Source organism: Myodes glareolus, chromosome 8 (genome assembly GCF_982192425.1).
Source record: "Myodes glareolus chromosome 8, mMyoGla1.1, whole genome shotgun sequence".
Classification (NCBI taxonomy): Eukaryota; Metazoa; Chordata; class Mammalia; order Rodentia; family Cricetidae; genus Myodes; species Myodes glareolus.
In genome coordinates, this window is record NC_142033.1 from 18,120,558 (window position 1) to 18,142,505 (window position 21,948).

Sequence of the window (21,948 nt, forward strand, 5' to 3'; positions counted from 1 at the left end):
ATGAAGTTCTCAAAGAAGAAAGAATAATACATGTCTGTACTATTAAAACATGAAGATATTTCAAAGGCTATAATATTACGAATGTGAATACAATCCTCCTAGTGATCAGTGTGGCTATAATACATTATGGACATGAATACAACCCTCTTCGTGATTTGTGACCCCTATTTCCAGTTCCTTCTCCATTTGCAGGATCACGGCTCCATCTGGGCAGTTGCTGGCTCCTTGATGCACACGGCCTCAGTGTTGAAAAACAAGCCATCTGCCAGTTTAAATATTATTGACTCATTGACTGAATTCTTTTACTAGGAGTGCATGTTGTGATGAAAGAGCAGCCTTTTGTTGTTCTTATAGCACTTCCTTGAGCTGGACGTGCAACGCTCCCTAGCACTGTTTCATTTTGTTCTGCAGAAGTAATCCATTTATGATGAATCTCTGCAGTTTGCTGTCACTACAAAGGTTAGAGGGAAGTGCTGCGTAGGCACTATCCAGTCATTTGCTTGCTTTTCTTCTTTCTGTTTTTTTTTTTAATTTTTTTCTTTCTTTCTTTCTTTCTTTTTTTTTTTTTTAAAAAAAAATCAGGGTATCACTGTGTAGCTCTGGCTGGCCTGGAACTCACTATGTAGACCAGACTTGGCCTGAACACACAGATGCACTGTCTGTACCTCCCAAGTGCAGGGATTAAAGGCGTGTGCCCCCATGCACAACCTATAGTCATTAACTTTGTAGAGCTTAGAAAAATATGAAAGTCTTAACAAAAATGCAAACCTGTGGTGGTTTGAACAAGAATGGCCCCATCAGCTTATGTATCTGAAGGCTTAGTCAGGAGGTGACAGTCTTTGAAAAAGATTAAGAGGCGTGGTCTTGTTGGAGGAAGCGCGTTACTAGGGATGGGCTTTGGGGTTTCCAAAGCTCATGTCAGGCCCAGAATCGCTCTCTTGGCCTACACATCAGGATGCATCATTTACTTCTTCATCACCGTACCTGCCTACTGCCATGCTCCCTGCCATGGTGAGCCAGCCTTCAATTAAATACTTTCTTTAGGAGAGTCGCCTTTGTCATGGTGTCTCTTCACAACAATAGGGCAGTGATTAAGACATATCAACATGCCGTTTTCAAAACCACAAGCAAGGCTCAGAAATGATCAGTTCCTATATACATTTCACAAATGCCACTTGCCTGGGACAGTACTATATTAAGTGCAACCATCAGTGTAGATACAGATTAGACCAACTACCCAATGGTGTATTATTAGAGGGCAGATGATACATACATACAAGAATGTGCTAACTAAAGGTTAAAATGTAGTGAATAATAATAACAACAAAACAGGTAACATTCAATTACTCATTACAAGTTAAAAAACATTCTAAGCACTCAATCTGTATTAATTTACTTTTAAAAAGTTCCTTCGTGTGAGAGGTAATACAAGGTTGACACTAGATAGCCGAGTCTGAAATCCTCTAGCCTCAGCTTCCCAAGTTCTGGATTATGAGCATATGCCAATATATCTGCTTTCTTCAAGATAGTTCTAAAGGTATGTACTGTTATTGTTATTGACTGTTATTGAACAGAAAGGTGATGCCAAGACGCCTGGGGAGAAGGAACTTGCTCCAGTCATATATTTGGCATCATTCAATTGTACTTGAAACAGAAAAATCAATACTGGTACCAACTAGAGGGAGTGGGAGCTGGTGTTGGAACCGGTGTCCTGAGAGAAGTTCAAGACTGATGTTTTGCACAGCCTGGGCTTTGCACACACAGATAAAAAGGAAGCGAAAACCCTGTTGTCTGTAACTGTGCTCCATATATAAAGCTGGCTCAGCCCTTGGTGCCATCTTTTCATACAAAGATACCTCCTGGCAGACAAAACATCATGGAAAACCGCCTCCTGTCTCTCTACCCCCATCTCTCTTCCTTTCCCCTCTCTCTCCTTCTGTTTCTCTGTCTCGCATTCCCTATCTGTCTCTGTCTCTTTCTTTCAACTTGAACACACTCAGTGATGCCTTCTTTTGTCCTGTACTAACTTGTCTCCCGCATCCCATGAAAAGAAATGAATGAAAGTTTCCATTAGCCTTGGGTAGGATGGGGCTAGCACCTGCTCTATCTTTTGTGTGTGACAGGTGTGCAGACAAATCCCTCAGCCAGCTTCACAGACACCCCAAACCTCAAAACAGCTGAGTGGCAATTATTTTTTTTTTTTAGAAAACTTTGCTGAATGATTACCTAGACTTGTGTAAAAAGTCACCACACAGACTGTTACATAAATACATATATGTATGTATATGCACATAAATAAATAAAATGGAAATTTCAAAATTCCATTATCAATATGCCTGAATTCCATTCCCTTCCTTCCTCCCTTCCTCCCTTCCTCCCTTCCTTCCCCTCCCACCAAGTACCGAGGATTGAACCCAAGGCCACACATATACAAGTAAAGCATCTGACCCACTGAGCTATGTCCGTAGCCCCTGAATCTAGTATTTTCACTGTCCATACTGCCCTCAAGCCTGAACTGATGGTCTCCATGGGTTTTAAATATTCACTCTCCCACGAAGAGCTCTACACAGCTGCATTTCTCTGGGGTGGGGATGGGTGTAATTATTTTAACACCTGTCACAACTCACAAGCCACTTTTGGGCTTTAATTTTGAGACAGATTCTTGTCTATAGATTCTCACTCTGTAGGCCATCTTGGAACTATGTAACCCAGGATGTCATTGTACTTGCAGCCACCCCTTTGCCTCAGCCTCCTGAGTTCTGGGATTATAAAATGTGATGGCTATTCTTGGTTGTCAACTTGATTACATCCAGAATTACTAAAATCCAAGTAGTTGGGTACACCACGAGAGATTTTTCTTAATTAAATCATTTGAACGGGGAGACCCACATTTAATCGATATCTTTTGAGGTGGGAAGAGTCATATTTAATCTGGGCCACACCTTCTGGTGGCAGCCTCATGGAAGAACATGGAAGAAGGAAGCTCTTGACCTTTGTCTGTTTGTCCTCAAACTCACTGCCAAGTTTATTCGCTCACTGGTGTGGGAGCCTACTTCTTAGGGATTTCAGTGTTTAGTGAAGACCAGTTGAGACATGGAGCCTCATGGACTGAACAACTACTGGATCCTTGGCCTTTCCACTGGCAGACGGGCCTTGTTGGACTAGCTGGACCATTATAATAAATCCCACATACATGTATAATGTATTAACATGTAATAAAAATAATGTGTATATAATGAATATATATAAATATAATAAATATATATAATGACTACATATCAGTTCTGCTTTTCTAGAGAATCCTGAGTAACACACAGGCACATACCGTCATGTCCGACACAGGTCACATTTCAATCTGTGGGATATCTGTGCACTGCCCTCCCAAGCCTGTTAAAGCTCTGCAATCGTCACGTCCATCTGAAGACTGAAATCTCAACCTTACACTTCTTTGCCTTACTCTTAAGTACGGGTTGGACATTAACTCATCATTAATGCATGTTCTTCATCCTTCAACTCGACCAGAAGAGTGGGTGTGAAGCCCTAGATACCCACTGTTCTCCTCAGCATCATGACTAATGGCCCCTCAGGGGCTCTTCTTTCCTTCACCACCCAGTGGAAAGCAGCGTCCCCAGGGTATCTGTCCCCTCTACCTCTAAGGAGGGAGGATGAGTTATAACAGCAGCATGTCTGGGAGCAATCTCACAAAGCCCCTCACAAGCACAACAAACCTTTAACTTTCATATCCATATTCACTTTGTATCTGGTCTATAGAGCAATCCCATTTCCTTTACCATAAATATGAAAATTCTTAGTCTCAGAATCCAGAAGTAAAAGTAGATTCCATAAATATGCCTCATATTTATGCCCTGAGCTTATCTCGTCCCAGGATTCCGTTGAACTCAATTCACTAGGCCTTACCCAAAAATTATGAAATGCATATCAATTTTTTACTTCAGGGAACACCATCCTATAGCTCCCTGTACATCACGGAATCCATAATACTCTAGAAGGCAAACACCTACCCCTTACTCTATTATATCAAATTCACAGCAAGTTGTTCAGAGCGAGTCTTTTTCTGTAAGCCTTGTGTTCTATAAAGCAATGTTAAACTATTCTAAAAATATTTTAATGACTTTAAACACATTTTTATAAAAAACCTGATAATGACTTAAGTTTGGATTGACAGGTATTAAATTATTAAGATGTACAGTCACATTCCTCACCCAAGAGTTGCTGTGTACTCTCCTGACTTAATGCCATAAATCTGCTACTAGCATATTACATATATTATACACATATTATATATATACATATATATATATATACACACACACACCACACACACACACACACAAACACGTATGTATGATCAAACGGTCACCTTCCTTCCTTTCTCCTTACCTTCTCCTCCTTACTGAATTACACTGCCAAGTTAGACTAAAAGGTCCCACTTATCCATTAGAGGCCTCCAATCTTAACTTCCTTTTTAAATTTTATGATTCAACTTATAAAAACTCAATTGGTACATTTCCTTCTATAGTTTAACGTAATTTATTTAAGCATCATTTAAAAGAGATATTCATCACAATCAAGAAGCAAGAAAATGTGAACTAGAAGTTCCTCTGCTCTTTAGACTCATTATATACCATGCCTGCGCCTCCCCAATCACATCATAAAACCAAGAATAAAGTACACATCCATTCCTTGTTTGAGGTAATCACAAGGTACTGAGCTGGCTATGTTCCCATCCTCGCAATCCTGCTGTCATTTCCTCACTGAATCACGTGCTGCAGACACCTCAGATGGCAAGTCCAGTACTACGATTCCGCAGAGAAAGCCAGGGAAGACCTTCCATCAGAAGCATGAGCTCACACCTTCCTACAGAGAGGGTAGTGCAAGCAGGACCCAAGGTCTCCTTACCCGGGTCGGGCGGCAGGCAAGCACAGGAGAAGTGAGTGTTGTAGCCCACTTTGAAGTCAGAGTTGATAGGATAGTAGTCGGCCAACTTGATCATCTTCTTGAAAGCGTCGTAGATGAAGATGAAGCTGATTAGAGAGGAGAAGCCTTCTTCCGTGAAACGAGTGAAGTACTGAACCAGGAAGCTGGCATCGGTGGCCACCAGAAGGAGACACAGGAAAGCCGACCACAGGCCGATCCAAAGACGAAACTCCAAGTAGTCAAAATTATGGTCCCTGGAAAGAAAACCAAAAAACAGATACTTTGACTATTCCACCAGGAATGAAGATGAATCTAAAAATCACTCAAATGCTCAGAGAATGGCTGCTAAAAGATCCCCTTCAGACACTGCATAGAAAGCTTGATTCTATCCAGGAAATACTAAACTTAAGGATTTGATTTATTTGATATGATCATGTTATCTTTAGGAATGACTCTAAAAGTTTTTTTGGGGGGAAGGCTCTAACAAAGTGCATTTAGTGTTGCACTATAACTCACTACTTTTCTCTTTCCAAAAAGTAACTTCTGTAATAGTCTCCATCTGCTGAAAAAGAAGCTCCCTTGCTGAGCGATGACAGCTACATGTATCTGTACCTGTGGTTGTTAGGACTGGCATTTAGAATGCAGTTGGAAATTATACTGGCTTAGCAAAGTGGCAATAGTAGGCTCTCTTCACCAGCCATAGGTTTGCAGAAAAGGCATGAATAGATGGAGACTATTATGAAGATTCACAACTAATCAAAGTGCAAAGACCAGTTGACTACACAGTGCCCAACACTAACTGCTCCGTCTACAACACGATTCCTATTTCCAAGGCTCAGGTAACAGCACGGAAGAGGAACAGGAGAACTCGTACTTCTGCTGCAAGATGCTATTTTTGCTACACGACAAGGAAGCTGCTTCCATTAGATCTCAACAATATGGTTCTGAGAAAGGCCTAGACAATGACACCAGTTGACATGCCAACACAACAGGAAAAACTCACAAGGACCACCCTAGAAGATCTACATGAACTTAATGGCTGCTGCGAAAGTCTTATAAAACTGTTTCTAAATTTTATTATAGTAACAGCACTTATGATAAGAAAAAAAAAACTATCAAGTTAGAATCTTATTTACAGTTATATGCATAACATGTATTTTTCACAAAAGAAGATGAAAGCACAAAAAAAATCTTTAAGGTGAGAAATGGCTCTGTGTGTTACGATAAAAATTGTCTCAGAATGAAAATGGATGAGAATAATGGTAGAAGATTAAATAATTAAAAGACCAAATTCAATGATTTGAGATAAAACCAGTGCTTGCTCTCTGGTTCCAACAATGATACTACATGTTAAATTTAATACTTTGTAATAATATTTACAGAAAAATGATGTGGAAAAGCAAGGACTTATCCTTTCATTAAATTAGACTTTTGAAATCTGAGATTAGATTCAGTTTTTAATTTTTTTAATGTTTTTCCATTGGTCAATGGTTTTTCTTGCTTTGTTTCCGTATCGTCTTAATAGTAACTTAGGGACGTCCTAGTAAATTGCATAATGAACTGTGGAAGTCATTTTAGTGGACAAATATTTAAATCTATTTGTAAAATGTGGCCTATTTGATAAGCAAATAAAAGTAATGCATTGTCAAAACAAACAAACAAACAAACAAAAAAAGTAACTTCTGAGGTGGAAGCTTCCCCCCTGCTCACTGGCTTCCATAGAAGCAAAGGGTAACTATGAAAGCTTCCGGGAAAGAAACAACATCCATGCGCCTACCGAGCTGTGAACCCCATGAACTACAATACAAACCTGACAAGCAACATAGACACAGCTGTGGAACCAATTATTCTCTGATTGGATCTGAGGCCTGCTCTACCAGAGGAACCCCATGTCTGGTACTGTAAATCTGCTTTAAAAAATTGGCTAGGGAGGTCACAGATCCTAGACAGGAACTTAACGTTGTTGTTGGGATAGACAGACACAGTGTAAAAATGCCTACTAAACATTTATGTCTATAGACATAATGCTATCCTCACTTTAATCAGAAAAATCCCTCTTTCTACTGTGAAACTGGAGACTCAGGGATTCTCAAGATACTGACAATAAGTGATGATTGATTGGTCAGTCCGACACAGATATTTATAACATCTGTGCAAGGCTGAAGGAGTACTGAAGCAAAGGGGCCACACAGACTATAGGAGACAGAAGAGATCTGTGCCATCTTCTGGAGAAGCAAAGAAATTACAATTGTCTGCACTTGCTGCCCACGGGCAAGCCCACCAGACTCCATTGGATAATACCAAGCATGTCACACAAATGACCCTGCTTGAACTAGGTAAGTCACATACACTAAAAAGGGTATCAGCTGGAAAGGGACGTCTAAGGATACGAAAAGGGTTAATGGGGGTGGAGGGGAGATTAGAGAGGGGATGGGTGAGTATAAGTACAATGCATATATGAAACTGTTAAAGATTGAGCTTAACTTAAAAAGGTTTTTTTTGTAAAAAGGAATTCATGGAGCACTGATATCGGGTTGTGGGGGGGGCAACATGAGTTTTACCAGTTAACAGTGACAACACTAACATCAGTGTGCTCTAGGCACCCAACTCAAGACTGTCTTCTACTAAGGGAGACAATACGATGAACATAGTCTCATTATAAGATGCTAAGTGATCATGCCATGAGGAAAGGGTAAGTAATTTTGGGAGGGAATGAGGCTGTAGAAAGAAAATCAAGGTGTTTGAGAACACCTATAAAGAAACTCTCCTGACTGAGTAGGGAGAGCCAGGCCAGGCAGCAGCAAAAGAGTTCAAAAGCTAAGCAGTGTGGCTAGAAAGAGCATCACCAACAAGAGGAGACAGGGGTAGAGGCATGGGCTCTTATCAGATCAAGAGAGGTTGCCCTACCAGGACACAGCCAAACAGTACAGCTTCTCCTGTAATTGCCCACAGATAGGATACCTTCTTACCATAAGTGGGTGTGTCTGCCCTGTCCTTCCTGGGCTTGTTCTATAGAAGACTTAGAATAGTTCATCACCATCTGACTAGGGTACTGTCTTTCAATTTCTGTCCCACTTCTTTAAAGTCAAGACCAATAGAAAATGATGGGTCAAGTATTGACATTTTATGATGCATACTGATTATCTTCAAATTATGTAGAGAATGGGTGTTTTTAATGATCACTAACTCATAATTTATTACTGTGGAATAACCCTCTGTACACTCTGAAGCTGTGTTGCTCTCGTTGGGAATAAAAAACTGATTGGCCAATGGCTAGGCAGGACAAGGTTAGGTGAGAGAACCAGACTAAGAGAATGCTCAGAAGCAGGAGAAGGAGGAGGAGGAGGAAGAGGAGAAGGAGGCGCCATGAGATGCAGAGTGAACAGAAAGGGAAGTACATACACTTGTTTATCACATAGACTAAAAGAAATAGGTCAATTAAGTTATAAGAGCTAGCTATAAACAAGCCTAAGATATAGGATGAGTATTTATAATTAATATTAAGCCTCTGTGTGGTTATTTAGGGAATGGCTGGTGAGACAGAAAAGTCTGCCTACAGTTAGTTCATCTGTGGTGAGGAAGGAGATAGAACCTAAGCATCAAGGATCCTGAGTGTCTGACATTCTAAGCCTTGATTTTCAACAAGATGTCTGATAACTGCTAGCCACGGTTCTAACATTTTCCTAACGGCATCAGATCACCTCATCCCTTCCATCATCTCAGTTTGAACAGCTAAATTTTTACCCGATAAAAACCTCTGGACTGATTCATTATCTGCTACCTATGCTTGCCCTGTACAAAGCCATTTTCCACACCAGAGCTAAAATGATTGCTTTAAGTGTTAATCATATACTTCAGTTTAAAACCTTACAGTGACTTCCCACTGCTCCTGGGGCAGAATTCTAATCCGCCACTTAGAACAATACTCTACTCATTTAAAAAACTGCCTAATACATGTCTATAGTTCACGTCTTAACTAAGAAGGTGGCTGACAGTGGCCTGTGAGTAATATTAAAGAATGTTACATTTTCAAGTTTCTTAGACACTGGTATAGTTAATTTTTTGTCAACTTGACTGAAATAGAGAGCTCCCAGATAAGTGGTCAGACATCATTGTGTTTCCACAAGTCTGTTTCTGGAGATATTAACATTCAAGTTCATGGACTTTGGGTGAATGTGGACAGGCCTCATCCCATTAGGCAACAGTTAGAAAAGAAAAAATGGAAATTATGAATGCTTAATATGAAGTTATGTTCTACAGATCGTCAGAGATAAGCCACAGAGCGTTACCCTTCCAGTTCTGTATGTGTCTATATCTCTACTGCTGAATGCACATCTGTGTGAGATAAGCAGGCTCCTGCAGAAAAAAAAACATGCCCTAAGAATTGAGATAATTCATATTAGCCTGTGAGTCAGCCAAAGAACAAGAGTAAAAAAATATATCACTACCGTGTGAGCCAACAGGTGTTTTTCTTAAAAGTTTAAAAAAACCATCTAGCTTTGCTACCCTAAGAAGAAGAAAACTAAAACCATCTTTTATTGTTCGTTTGGGTTATGCTTTGTTTCTGAGAAAGAGGCTCACTCAATAGTTCAGGCCTGACTGGAACTCACGACATAACCTGTGCTGGCGGTAAAGCCTCGGTCTCCCGTACACTGAGATTAAAGGCGTATGCCACCACCATGCCCAGATTGAAAGCTAAAGCACTCCAGATTTGTCCCAAGAAGGCTAGAGGTAGTTATAGAATTGATGTTTGCAAAAGAGGATAAGAAACAAATCCAGTCATTGTTAGCAGTTAAAACATTATGAGTTTGGACACAAAGGAAAAAAATGCACATATAAACTTAAATCTTAGACTCTAAAGAGTAGACACCAAACTCGCTATTCTAAGAGACTTTCAAACTGCCAAGGTAAGTGAGAATGACTCAGATGAGATCACTAACTTAAACAATGCAACGTTTAAACTTTCAAGAAGAAACAGGAGAGGAGAATCTCACGAGTCTATCAGGTGGCAATCTGGAACAACCACCCCTGATCCTGCTACACAAGGACTCGCCTACGCCCCTGAAAGGGAAAATTGTGTTGCAGAAAAACTAGGCAAAATGAACCAATAGCTGCTTAGCTGAATTCTTAGTTGATTCTTTAGTGTTCTGACAAGGAGGTGGAGGTTGTAACACAGTCCCGTCCCCCCACCTGCCACCAGCCCGGAGACAAGCTGGGAAGCTCATTTGCACAGAGCAGCTCAGAAGCCTGAGAGTGGGTCACATTGGCTTTGGGAAACTGTGAGCCACAAAGCCAGACTAGCATTACTGCTCTAACAGAAGCAAATGAACAAATTTGCTGCACGGGGAATAAAAGGACCATTTGCCACATAATAGGCAGTGTTGACTTTAAGGCAGTTTTGCAAATGTTTCTCATTGCTACAACTGTTTTCAAATAAACTGCTAGAGACTATATTACAGTACCAATTACGATGAAACAGAAGGGAAAGTGAGAAAGGAACTCGCTTGGTGGAAGGAAATACTCAGAAGCCTACAATGACTAAAACAAACCAAGACACAAACATTTTCTGTAGATTCCGACTCTGACCGCATTTCATCCAATAAATCTCTCTGTAAGGCTCTGCCTGTTTGTTCCTGTTTATAGTGCATGCTTGTTTAATCTTCCCATGAAGCCTTTTTTGTCTCACAAAATGTTTTCTTAAACATATAAAAACTGTTTGACTCTCTCTGTAAACTGACATGAATAAAATTCTTTCCATGTCCTCAGAATTATGACGGAGGAGAAATCTGTAGTAACGATCTACAGAAAACACTATTTTATTAAATAGTTCAACTCCAAGTGCTCAGACGGCTCCACATTTTTTTTTAAGGTATCAAACTCGGCTCATGTAACTTATGATACTTTTCAACGACACACACAGTTTCAATAGCTATGTGAGAGTCTTTAAATTCATGAGCAATGTTATGGTTAGATTTGATATGGAATATACTCCTTGGAGATGTGGCTTTATACACACTTGATCTCTTGGTTGGGAAAGTTGGGGGGAAGTTTTGGAAGGCAGAAGCCTAGTGGAGGGAGGATAGCCCTGGAGGTGAGCTTTGTGGTTGAACAGCCCGGCTCCCTTTCCTGTTCTCTTTCTGCTTCCTGAAAGCCAGGAGCTCCTCACACTTATGTTACCATGCTTTTCTAGCCCCCGATGGGCAGTATCTCCTCTGAACTGTAAGCCAACGTGAACCCTTTCTCCCCTAAGTCGCATCCAAGAACAGCAACAGAAAAGTAACTCATACTGGTGCTGTGGAGACACTGGCTATTCTAAATGAAAATCCTGCAACACATGCCAATGCAGAATATGGAAATTCTACAAAGAAATACTCACAAGACCTGACAGACTGTTTCATCTAAGAACTAAGATCATGCAGTAAAGACAATTCTGTCTTAGAAATCTATCAGGTACAGCAGGGAGAGACAATACCCACTTTTACTTTGAATCTACTCATATGCTAAAATAACAATTTAAACAATTGACTTATTTTAATATCCCCCCTATTCAAAATGATCCATTAATTTTTAAATGAAAATATTGGTGTCATTATTATTCATCTGAGTACAGGAAGTCATCTACAGGGAAGAACACAGGAACTATGGACTAAGAACATTCAGTTTCTTTCATTAACGAACCACGGGACCTAGCATAAGTCATTTGGTTTCTACACAGTTTCAGTATCATGGCAGAAAAAGAGATTTTTAAAGTGGGATCTAAGGAAAACAAAATAAACAGGCTATTCATGAAAGCCTAGCTCTCCCTCCCCTGAAAATGGTAATGTAGAGCTAACTAGAAAATGGTGATGTAGAGCTAACTAGAAAATGGTGATGTAGAGCTAACTAGAAAATGGTGATGTAGAGCTAACTAGAAAATGGTGATGTAGAGCTAACTAGAAAATGGTGATGTAGAGCTAACTAGAAAATGGTGATGTAGAGCTAACTAGAAAATGGTAATGTAGAGCTAACTAGAAAATGGTGATGTAGAGCTAACTAGAAAATGGTGATGTAGAGCTAACTAGAAAATGGTAATGTAGAGCTAACTAGAAAATGGTAATATAGAGCTAACTAGAAAATGGTGATGTAGAGCTAACTAGAAAATGGTGATGTAGAGCTAACTAGAAAATGGTAATGTAGAGCTAACTAGAAAATGGTGATGTAGAGCTAACTAGAAAATGGTGATGTAGAGCTAACTAGAAAATGGTAATGCAGAGGCTCTCCTAGTGCAGGAAGCCATTGTCAATCTTGGGCTTGTAAAGGTCAGACAAGGAATGGAGTTACAGAGCCTGGTGAGCTAAAACTAGGCTAGCCAGGCCGCCTGACAGGGGCTAGTGTCAGCAAGCCAGCCAGGCTGCTGTGCTCAAAATGGGGAAAGATGGGATGCTCTCTCTTCATTATCGAAAGCAGTAGGAAGTCCTAGAGGGCAGAGGAATCTGGGGCTTGAAGTCCTTGGGAGTCAGCCCTCAGGGAGAGAATTACTAGGAAAGGGATAAACAGAAAGCACAACAGATGGGCCTACTGGAAGGATTGTCAGCTAAGCTGGGGACAACTTAATCAAGAAGGCACTTTTCACTTCCAAATCTTATCATTCTAGTATTTTGGCAGATACTTGGATCGGTTTCATTGCTATTCTGTGCCTTATCCACATGGAACAACATACACGAGCAAATAACTAGACAGACAGACAGACAGACAGACAGACATATACATACTTGCTGAAATTAAACAGAAGCCTCTCAAACACTAAAACAGGTCCTGTGCTACTCAAAATGGTGAGCGGTTGGCCAGCGAAAAGGCAAAAGATGGCTCCAGAGACAGCGGTACCCAGGAAACTCTCCAACACACCCTAAAAGAAAGAACATTTAGTTGGTAAAGCAAAGAAAAACCAAACATACTTCTTTTCTTCCTGTGTGTGATGTCAGCTGAAAATGAAGCTGTGTGCATTATAACGACCTCCCCAGCACACAAAGCAAGATTTCTCCGATATGAAATAGCACACAGCACCTTTCACAGACGATCTCCCCAGCACACAAAGCAAGATTTCTCCGATATGAAATAGCACACAGCACCTTTCACAGACGATCTCCCCAGCACACAAAGCAAGATTTCTCCGATATGAAATAGCACACAGCACCTTTCACAGACGTAAAAGCAATCTTCCCTGCTCCCAAGGCTGATGTTCTATGAAACTGTAATGACTGACATGACGGTGTACACGAGGCAACGGCATCTCTGACCATTACTTAAAAATTTATTGAAGGTTTGGTCAATAAAAATAATATTCTGTAAACCCACCAAACAGAAGAATTGATTCCGTTTTTTTTAAATTTATTTCTCTCTTTGTGGTTCTTCAGTGTCTGTTTTAGTGTAATTATACCTTGCATGTAGTAGGTACTTTTAAGCGGCTATAATTTTAGCACAAAGTCTTTGTTTCTAACAGAAGATTCGAAGGGGAGGTAAGAACAAAGGGGACAAAAATAGTGATGCAACATTAAGATATTATTTTATCTATTTTTTTAAATTTCCTACATGTCTACAATGCATTATGATCATATCTACTCCTGTTGATCATACCAATCACTCCCAGACACCGCCCTCCATATCCGCCCCCAACTTAATATCCCCTCCTTTCTCTCTTCATAACCCACTGAGTCCAGTGAGTGATTGCACGTGTGTGCATGAGTAAAAGGCTATTCACTGGAACACGAGCAACGGAGGAGAGGTCACACCCCAGAAGAAAACTGACTCTTTCCCCCCACCATCCATCAACTGCCAATAGTTCTCTGCTATTCATTTGCAATTTTTAAGCCACCAATTATAAAAACAATAATAATAATACATAACGATAATAATTCTCATCACATGCTCATGCATTTTCCAAGGCAAACTACGCAAAAATTTCAAGGAATTTTCTTGTTACACAAAATGAATGTGCAAGAGCCATAACTCGCTAGAGCTTCTGTTCATGTCTCTGAACGCCAACCCACTGACTTCCTTTAGCACAAGAAGCAATACCTGTAAGAATCACTAAGGCACAAAACGGCCTTCCATCATCATGTCAGTGAGGACCAGCAGTGTTGATAGTGACAAACTAACTTGTTTCCTAGATTTTTGACTGCGGCGGAAGACAGAATGGCAGAAGCACGCATGTAAAAGGGTATTTCTGCAAACATAAAATTTAACCAAGAGATAGTTTTAAAATTTCTAGCCCATCTACTTTTTCCGGCTGTCTGTGGGGTGCACAGGTGGTGGGCAGAGGACATATTGCAGGAGCTGTTGGCACGCTCCAGTCACCTTATGGATTTCAGGAACTGAAGTCACATGATCAAGGTTGGCAGAAAGTGTCTTTACCTGCTGGGCCATCCTGCTGGCCCACAAGGGATGGTTTTAAGATGCACAAAGATGACAAAATGATCATACATAATGATATATACATATATATATATATATATCTGAATATTTAAATCCAAAAATCTTTTTCAAATGAATACAGTTAGTCAATACTTTTATAAGGTACAATGACTTACTTGGGTAGATTAAGTAACTTAGTAGAGTAGGGTGTTATCTGTGTATCTTTACGGGTACAGTAAAACATAGAGGATGTTTCAAAGGGCCCCACCCTTAGACAAAAAATACCAGCAACTAAGGAACGCTTAGACCAGGAGAAATAGCCTTTCTCAGTGAAAAGTCACACAATTAGTTCATTGTGTGAACTAATTTATCCAATACAAAGTTAAATGCATATACAAATAACATTATTCAGACTGAACATGCTATATTTCTGCATTTAGGAATGTGTATGTATGAGTATATTTCAGTAATTAAAAAGAGGTTATGATATGAGAGAGCAAGGGAGAACATGGGAGAGGTCGACAGAGGAAAGGAAAGAAGGAAAATGACATGACAATTTTTAAAAACTTTTAAGTTAAATATATGGAGGAAAGCCCTTTTTCCACAAATAGCATATCACCTACTCTTGGAAGGGTGACTTATGTTCAATCAAACAGACCTCTTAAGTCGATCGTACCAGACTGGTACCGCGCAGATTTCTGGGGATTCTGAGGACCCATTCGAACACCGTCCTATCTGCCTGACACCCCACTGAGCCATCTTTTCCACCAACTCACATCTGTCCCAGCAGCTTTTCACTCACTTTTTATTTGCAAAGAAACCATACCACACAGGAAATACTATGGAAAGCTGACTTTTAAAAACCGATTTACAGGAAATACATTACGTTTTATCTCTGACCAGGTACAGTGGTATACTTTTAATCATAACACCCCAGGGTCAGAGGCAGGTGGATGTCTGTGAATTCAAGGTTAACTGGGTCTACATAGCAAATTCCAGAAAAGGGCAGCTTAATGAGACCTCCCCACTAAAAAAAAAAAACTCAATAAAATTAGTTCCACCCCTACCCATTATCTAGAACCCATGACAACTGGAAATACTTATAAACATATTTAGATCCAGCAACACTGTTTTTGGAGCAACATTAGCAATAGAAAATGCCTCTTCTTTCAGGGTTGGAATTTGACTCAAAAGGCAGATGGCAATCCCTCAGTGTCGCACTTGAAAAAAAGATGGTGGGATGAAGTGACCAAAAGATAAGAACTGTGAAGTAATTAGACTGGCTCCTCTAACAATGCTATAGCCTAGACAAGCCCTGTCCACAAAGAGGACAGGTTTGAATCCAGCAGGAGGGGCACATAGAGAACTCCACTTACACATGTGCCAAGGAGTAGCACGAAAGGTGTCATTCATTATTTGTGGCTGGCCCAGCTAACTCTTCCTCAGAGAAAACAATTCAAGCAGGCAGTAAAACAAAAGAACCAAGATGTGTTTAGACAGCCAAGACTGAAAGGGATGGAGCGCCTCGTGACCCCCAAACAGTACTGTCTTGATTTCTTGACTGTTGACATACTGACATTCAGATGAGTTAAATGATATGAACACATCATGGATAAGAACTCTTGGATGTGTGTGCCCATATAACCACACATGACTCTTTGAGAGTATAAAGGTATGCCTTAGGCTTGGGTTTTCCTAGATAGGGGGATTCTCAGCTCCTTGCAGAAACACAGTGTTTTATAATTTTATCTGTATTTTTTTTATAGCTCACCCAAAAGCTATGAATTTAAATGCTTTGTTTGACCAGATAATCCATTTATATGATGGTATGTGTTGTTTATAACACAGTCTAAGTACATGTAATAGGCAAAAAGACATGTAATAGGCATCATTCTTCATCATCATACAGAACCATCTCTAAGTCTTACCCTTAACATAGGATCAAAACACAGCTCAGACTGGGTGAAAGCGGGGAGTGTAAAATCAGAAAGGAGGAAGCTGAGATTCAAGATCCTTGGTTTGGCTTGGCAGAGTCATTAATCTCTGCAAGGGCTGGAACAAGGTCTTCCTGCGTCTCCTGTTTCTCCTCCCATGGTGCTGTGCACCATCCCTCCACCACGAGCTTTGCAGGCCTTCAGCAAGTGCTGAAGGAACGGAAGACATGCCCAGATGACACCCTAGGTCTCCGTATCAAAGGTCAAGAGTCCTGGCTGCTCATTCAGTAAAGATAGCAAGCGATTTCTTCCAGAAAACCACTGTGATTTACGGAAGCCATGTGATGATCCAAAGGCAGATTATTTTTATTTTGGTACTTGATCCCGTCGTAAGTGCTAGTTTTCCGTCCTGTGGCTGACAATTCTCGAGCAGAGACAGGTGATTCATTATATACACGGCACTGGAAGGCTGCTTAAACTGAGGGAAGCGTCCAGCATTTCTGAGAAAAGAACTATTTTCACCACATTTTGACACTGCCCTCTTAACAACACAGAATTTTTTTTTTTAGAAAAATATAATCTCAGGCAATGAATAGTTTTAACTGTAACTAGAGTTACATGCAATTTAGAAAACAAATTGTCATACACATCTTTTCTGATTTATCACATCTAGTGTTCACTAATATTTGCTTTCAAAAGAAAACCGCATCAAATTGCATTTATCAATAGTCATGAGTCTTAAAGACATTTCGACATCTAACTTGTAGAAGTAACCATTTCCTAACCTTGAGGAAGAGGTGGTTGTCTGGGCTTGGGGGTGTGATGGCATCGGGGGCCACAGAGAACCCTGGCACTTTTGGTTGGCTGTCCACCTTACTCTACTGCTGGCAGGGGACGGCTAGTAGGAAACAGTAGAAAAAGCAGACAGCCAGCACTCAGGAAATCCAAAGTCTAGACTGCTCTGCCACAAGAGACCCGATGAGCTTCAGAATGTCACTCCACTTCTTTCAAGTAATAAAATAAATGGTGACATGGTAGAGAGATGGGCTCTGGCGTCACACGGTCTCGGGATGACTTACAGGCTGCATCATGGCCCCCAGAGCAAGTCTCTCATCTGTGTATTAGATCAGACATGTGGCGCGGACTTGGCCTAGTCTCTGATGGGTGGAAGCTTTTCAAATAGCAGCTACGTCTCACAGGCAACATGCTTATTTGGATAAAAGATAAGGAGGTTGGACTAGGACCTCGAGATATCAGACAGCTGGCTCAACCCTGGGGCAAATCTTGTAGATATAACCATGTGAACTTAGATCGGCCCCACCAGCTATCTTAGATTCTTCTTCTATCAAGCCTATGGCTACCTCACTGGTAATTACTTGGATTTGAGCAGTGGTTCTCAACCTTCCTAAGGCTGCGACTCTTTAATACAGATCCTCATGTGGTGGTGACCCCCAACCATAACATTATTTCGTTGCCACTTCATAACTGTAAGGTTGCTATTGTTATGAATCATAATGTAAATATCTGATACGCAGACTGATATGAGACCCCCCAAAGGCGCCTTGACCCACAGGTTGAGAACTGATGGATTAAAGGAAAAGGAACACAGTAGAACCCAAAATAGAGATGCAGTATTAGGTCTCTCCCCTCAGGCAGTCTCATGCCCTTCATCCCACCCAGGAATATTACTTCTGCTTCTTTCAAAACAGGAAGGAGGTGGAAATCTGCAGGGACTGGTGTGAAAAGGGACAGAATAGTCCTCGTGGGAAGGGGTGGGGCCTCCTGAAGTCTGCAGTAAAAGAGAGAAGCCTTGGGAGGAACAGAGGGCCCCAAGAATTGCTTCTCTCATTAAAAGTGATGCTTAAAAACAAAACAAAATAACCAAACAGGACTCAAATGAAAACCCGTACACAAAGCAACCTGGGACTATTTCTCTGTTGGTATGGGGGTATGAAACTTAGCCCGAAGTAGCCCTTTTTTTTTTTTTCAGAAAAAGTCAGGAAAAGCAGAACAAGTCTCAAAATTTCAAAATTAAGCATATAAAAAATTAAACCATGTATCTAGAAATGTTAAAAAAAAGCACCTATGTTTAAAATATCAGCATTTTATGACTTTAAGTTACCTGAGACAAGAATTGAAAGTGACAGCATCCCATAGCAACGTAAAGCAAGCACACTCGAGAGAATTAGACATTGGGCATTAAAGATATGTGTGTGTGTGTGTGTGTGTGTGTGTGTGTGTGTGTGTGTATGTGATCAGTCTCATTGCCATTGGTCTTCATATAACATCATAAAATAACTTTTATGACTCAATACCCTTTTTATTTAGTAGGGACCTTATTGTTACCCTGTGTAGGAGGGCTTGGTTGGTAGCAATAAGAGAAAGGGGGTAAGCAACATAAAGGCAAAGGAAAACACCAGATTTTCTATTTCTTCGACAATTTGCAAACTTAGAAAATGAAATATTTCAGCGGCATTAAATGGCAATGCATTCACCAATATTACTGCGATATGACAAGCTTCAAAGATGTTTTTATTTCTACTCAGAAAGAGAGAAAATTTAGTTCATGTTTGGGATGATTTACATGAAGTGTACAGCTTGCTGAATAATAAAATTAAATTTATGGAGATGAGTCCTTGAATCCGAAGCTTAGCCAAGACAAATGAGGCAGCTGATGCCACTAGCGACAATAAGGCAAATTCTGCCAACTGCAAGTTTTACTGCCTTGAAGGGTTTGTTTGTTTGTTTGCAAAAAGGTCTTTATTTGTTTCTCAGACTGACTTTGAACTCACTGTATCGGCTATGCTAAATTCAAACTCACAGTCTCCATACCTTCACCTGAGTGCTGAGACCTGCATGAATTTTAGTGTCAGGTCCTTTACAGATGCTAAACCCCACTGTTAAAAGTAAGTTAAGAAATGGTATGGGTGGGACTGGAGAGGTGGCTCAGCATTAAGAACACATACAGTTCTCACAGAGGACCTGGATTTAGTTCACACAACCCATATGGCACCTCACAACCTTTTCTAACTCTAGTTCCAGTGGGTAAGACATAATTTTCTGGCCTCTGCAAACACCAGACACACATATGGTTCACATGCACACATGCAGGAAAACACTCATACACATAAATTAAAAATCAATAATTTTTTTTCAAAAGAAAGAAAGAGTCAAGCGGTGGTGGCACACACCTTCAATCCCAGCACTCGGAAAGCAGAGGCAGGTGAATCTCTGTGAGGTCGAGGCCAGCATGGTCTACAAGAGCTAGTTCCAGGACAGGCTCCAAAGCTACAGAGAAACCCTGTCTCGAAAAACAAAAAACAAAAACAAAAACAAAAAGAATGCAAGTATTGAAATCAAATTTAGGTCACATGAGAATTACCTGGAGAGTATATATATTTGCTTGTTTGTTACAATACTAATTTTTCATATGGTATATATGTGTTTGTCTGTTTGCTATAATACTAATTCTTCATATATTATATATCTATTTGTCTGTTTGCTATAATATTAATTCTTCATATGGTATATATGTATTTGTTGGCTATAATATTGATTCTTCATATGTTATATATGTGTTTGTTTACTATAATACTAATTCTTCATATGGTATATATCTGCTTGTTTGCTATAATACTAACTCTTCATATGGTATATATCTGTCTATTTGCTATAATACTAATTCTTCATATCCATGAAAAGCAGTTAAATCGGGTCTCTGAAAATGACAAGATGAGGTCTAGAGAATCAATTTTCAGAGTTCCCAGGTGAGTCTCTTGAGCCAAAGGCTGAGACACACCCATTCAAACAATCTCCCTTTCTCTTTCACCACCACATCAACAGCTGGCCACATTCCATACATGCGCAGTAGGGGAAACACTGGCTGGTCACACACCACACATTTGCAGTGGGGGAAACACAATGTGACTTCACCCTAGAACACAGTGATTTCTGTCCTGTCCAGAAGAAGCATCCGGTCCTCACAGTCACACGCCCCTGCTGTTTGCTTTGTCACACACAGGATTTGAGGCTACCACACTGCCAGCAGAAACTAGACACTCAGGGAAGACAAACTATGTCTCTGATTGAGAAAAACTGGAGCCCAGGACTTCAGTAAGACTTTCTTAGAAAAGAATGAGGGGCAAGATACAGCAGCCTTCCATTCTTTGAAGAGTTGTGAACAAATATATGAAACACCCAGCCCCAGTCCTAACACTACACAAAAATCAATTCCAGATGGGTAAAACAGTAAACGAAGACATAAAAGAACTGAAGTAAGTGGGTAAATATTTTTCTAATCTTGGAGGAGAGGAAGCCTCTTTAAATATATCATGCAAACAAAAAACAAGACCAATAGAAGGCTTGGCTGCTAAAGTTAAAATCTATACAGTCAGAGAAGTCACAAGCATAGTCATGGCATTAGAAAGATATTTTGTTAACTTTTCCTTAACATGTAAAAAAAAATCCTTATTATCCAAAGAGTAATGAGGAAAACCGAAATGCCCCAAAGAAGAATATGGAAGGACACGGACTGAGAAGGATGAGTGGTCAGTATAGATGTGGACAGAGATCTAAGCTCACTAAAACCACAGGAGTGGAATCAAAGTAAAGCAGGCCGTTCCTTTCAACACACAGCGTAACACAAATGAGAATGTAGGGGGAAAGTCTGCCCTACTAGGAGTGAGCAAGTGGGTACTCCTGTACAATATTGGTAGAAATATGAATTAGTATGACCTTTGTGATATAATTTAAAATAAATAACAACTATAATCAATATATTGCACAATAATTTTTGCTAAGGATATACCCTATGGAGATAATTATAAATAATAAATGTATAGTTAATGACCACTGTATTCTTTATAAAAGAGAAAACTGTGACAAACTGAAAATATGTTTATTAAATAAATTATAGGGCATATATCACTAGAATTATGCTAAAGAACTTATTAAAGGAGAAAATGCCCATGAAACATAACTTATAAAAATAAATATGTAATCTCATTTACATAAATTTCTATATGTTTATCTACCTGTGTATGCATATTTTACAACACATATGAAAAGTCATAATGAAAATGTCATACTGGAGAAGCTATTTCCAAAATATCCATAAGCTAAAAATGATAAATTTACCCTTATTGCCATTTAGGACCCCTAAATTTATCCAAATATTTATAATTTTCTGATCACCAACAAAACGGAATTGACAAAGGTCTCTCTAATAAAAAATACTAATGACTTAATTTCTACCAATTAAATTTAGCTCATAACTTGTAAAGCACATTTTTATTTGTGTGTGGAGAGGTACACATTTACGTATATATGTTCAGGAGAGCAGAGTGTGCATGCAGATGTGTATACAAGTGTGAGGAGAGATGCACACTCACATAAGCATGTGCAGGTGAGCAGAGTGTGCATGCAGATGTGTATACACATGTGAGAAGGGGGAGGGGTGCACATTCACACACACACACACACAAACACACACATGTTCAGGTAAGCAGAGTGTGCGCAGATGTGTATATACGTGTGTGGAGGGTGCACACTCACATATCTATGTTAAGGTGAACAAAGCGTGTGTACAGATGTGTATACATGTGTGTGAAGGGGTGCACATTCACACATCTATGTTCAAGTAAGCAAAGCATGCATGCATTTGTGTATAGATGTATGTGGAGACCAA

At 39.9% G+C, this 21,948-nt stretch overlaps 1 protein-coding gene across 3 annotated transcripts in view; it reads right to left on the minus strand.

The window, feature by feature from the left end:
- Slc4a4 (solute carrier family 4 member 4) overlaps positions 1-21,948 on the minus strand; it is a 412,005-nt gene that overhangs the window by 73,520 nt on the left and 316,537 nt on the right. For all 3 annotated transcript variants that reach the window (XM_087908890.1, XM_048425042.3, XM_087908891.1), the window contains 2 exons: positions 12,690-12,823; positions 4,921-5,192 (listed from right to left, as the gene is read on the minus strand). In XM_087908890.1, the coding sequence (XP_087765016.1) occupies positions 4,921-5,192; positions 12,690-12,823 (406 nt within the window). The remainder of the gene's footprint in view (positions 1-4,920; positions 5,193-12,689; positions 12,824-21,948) is intronic.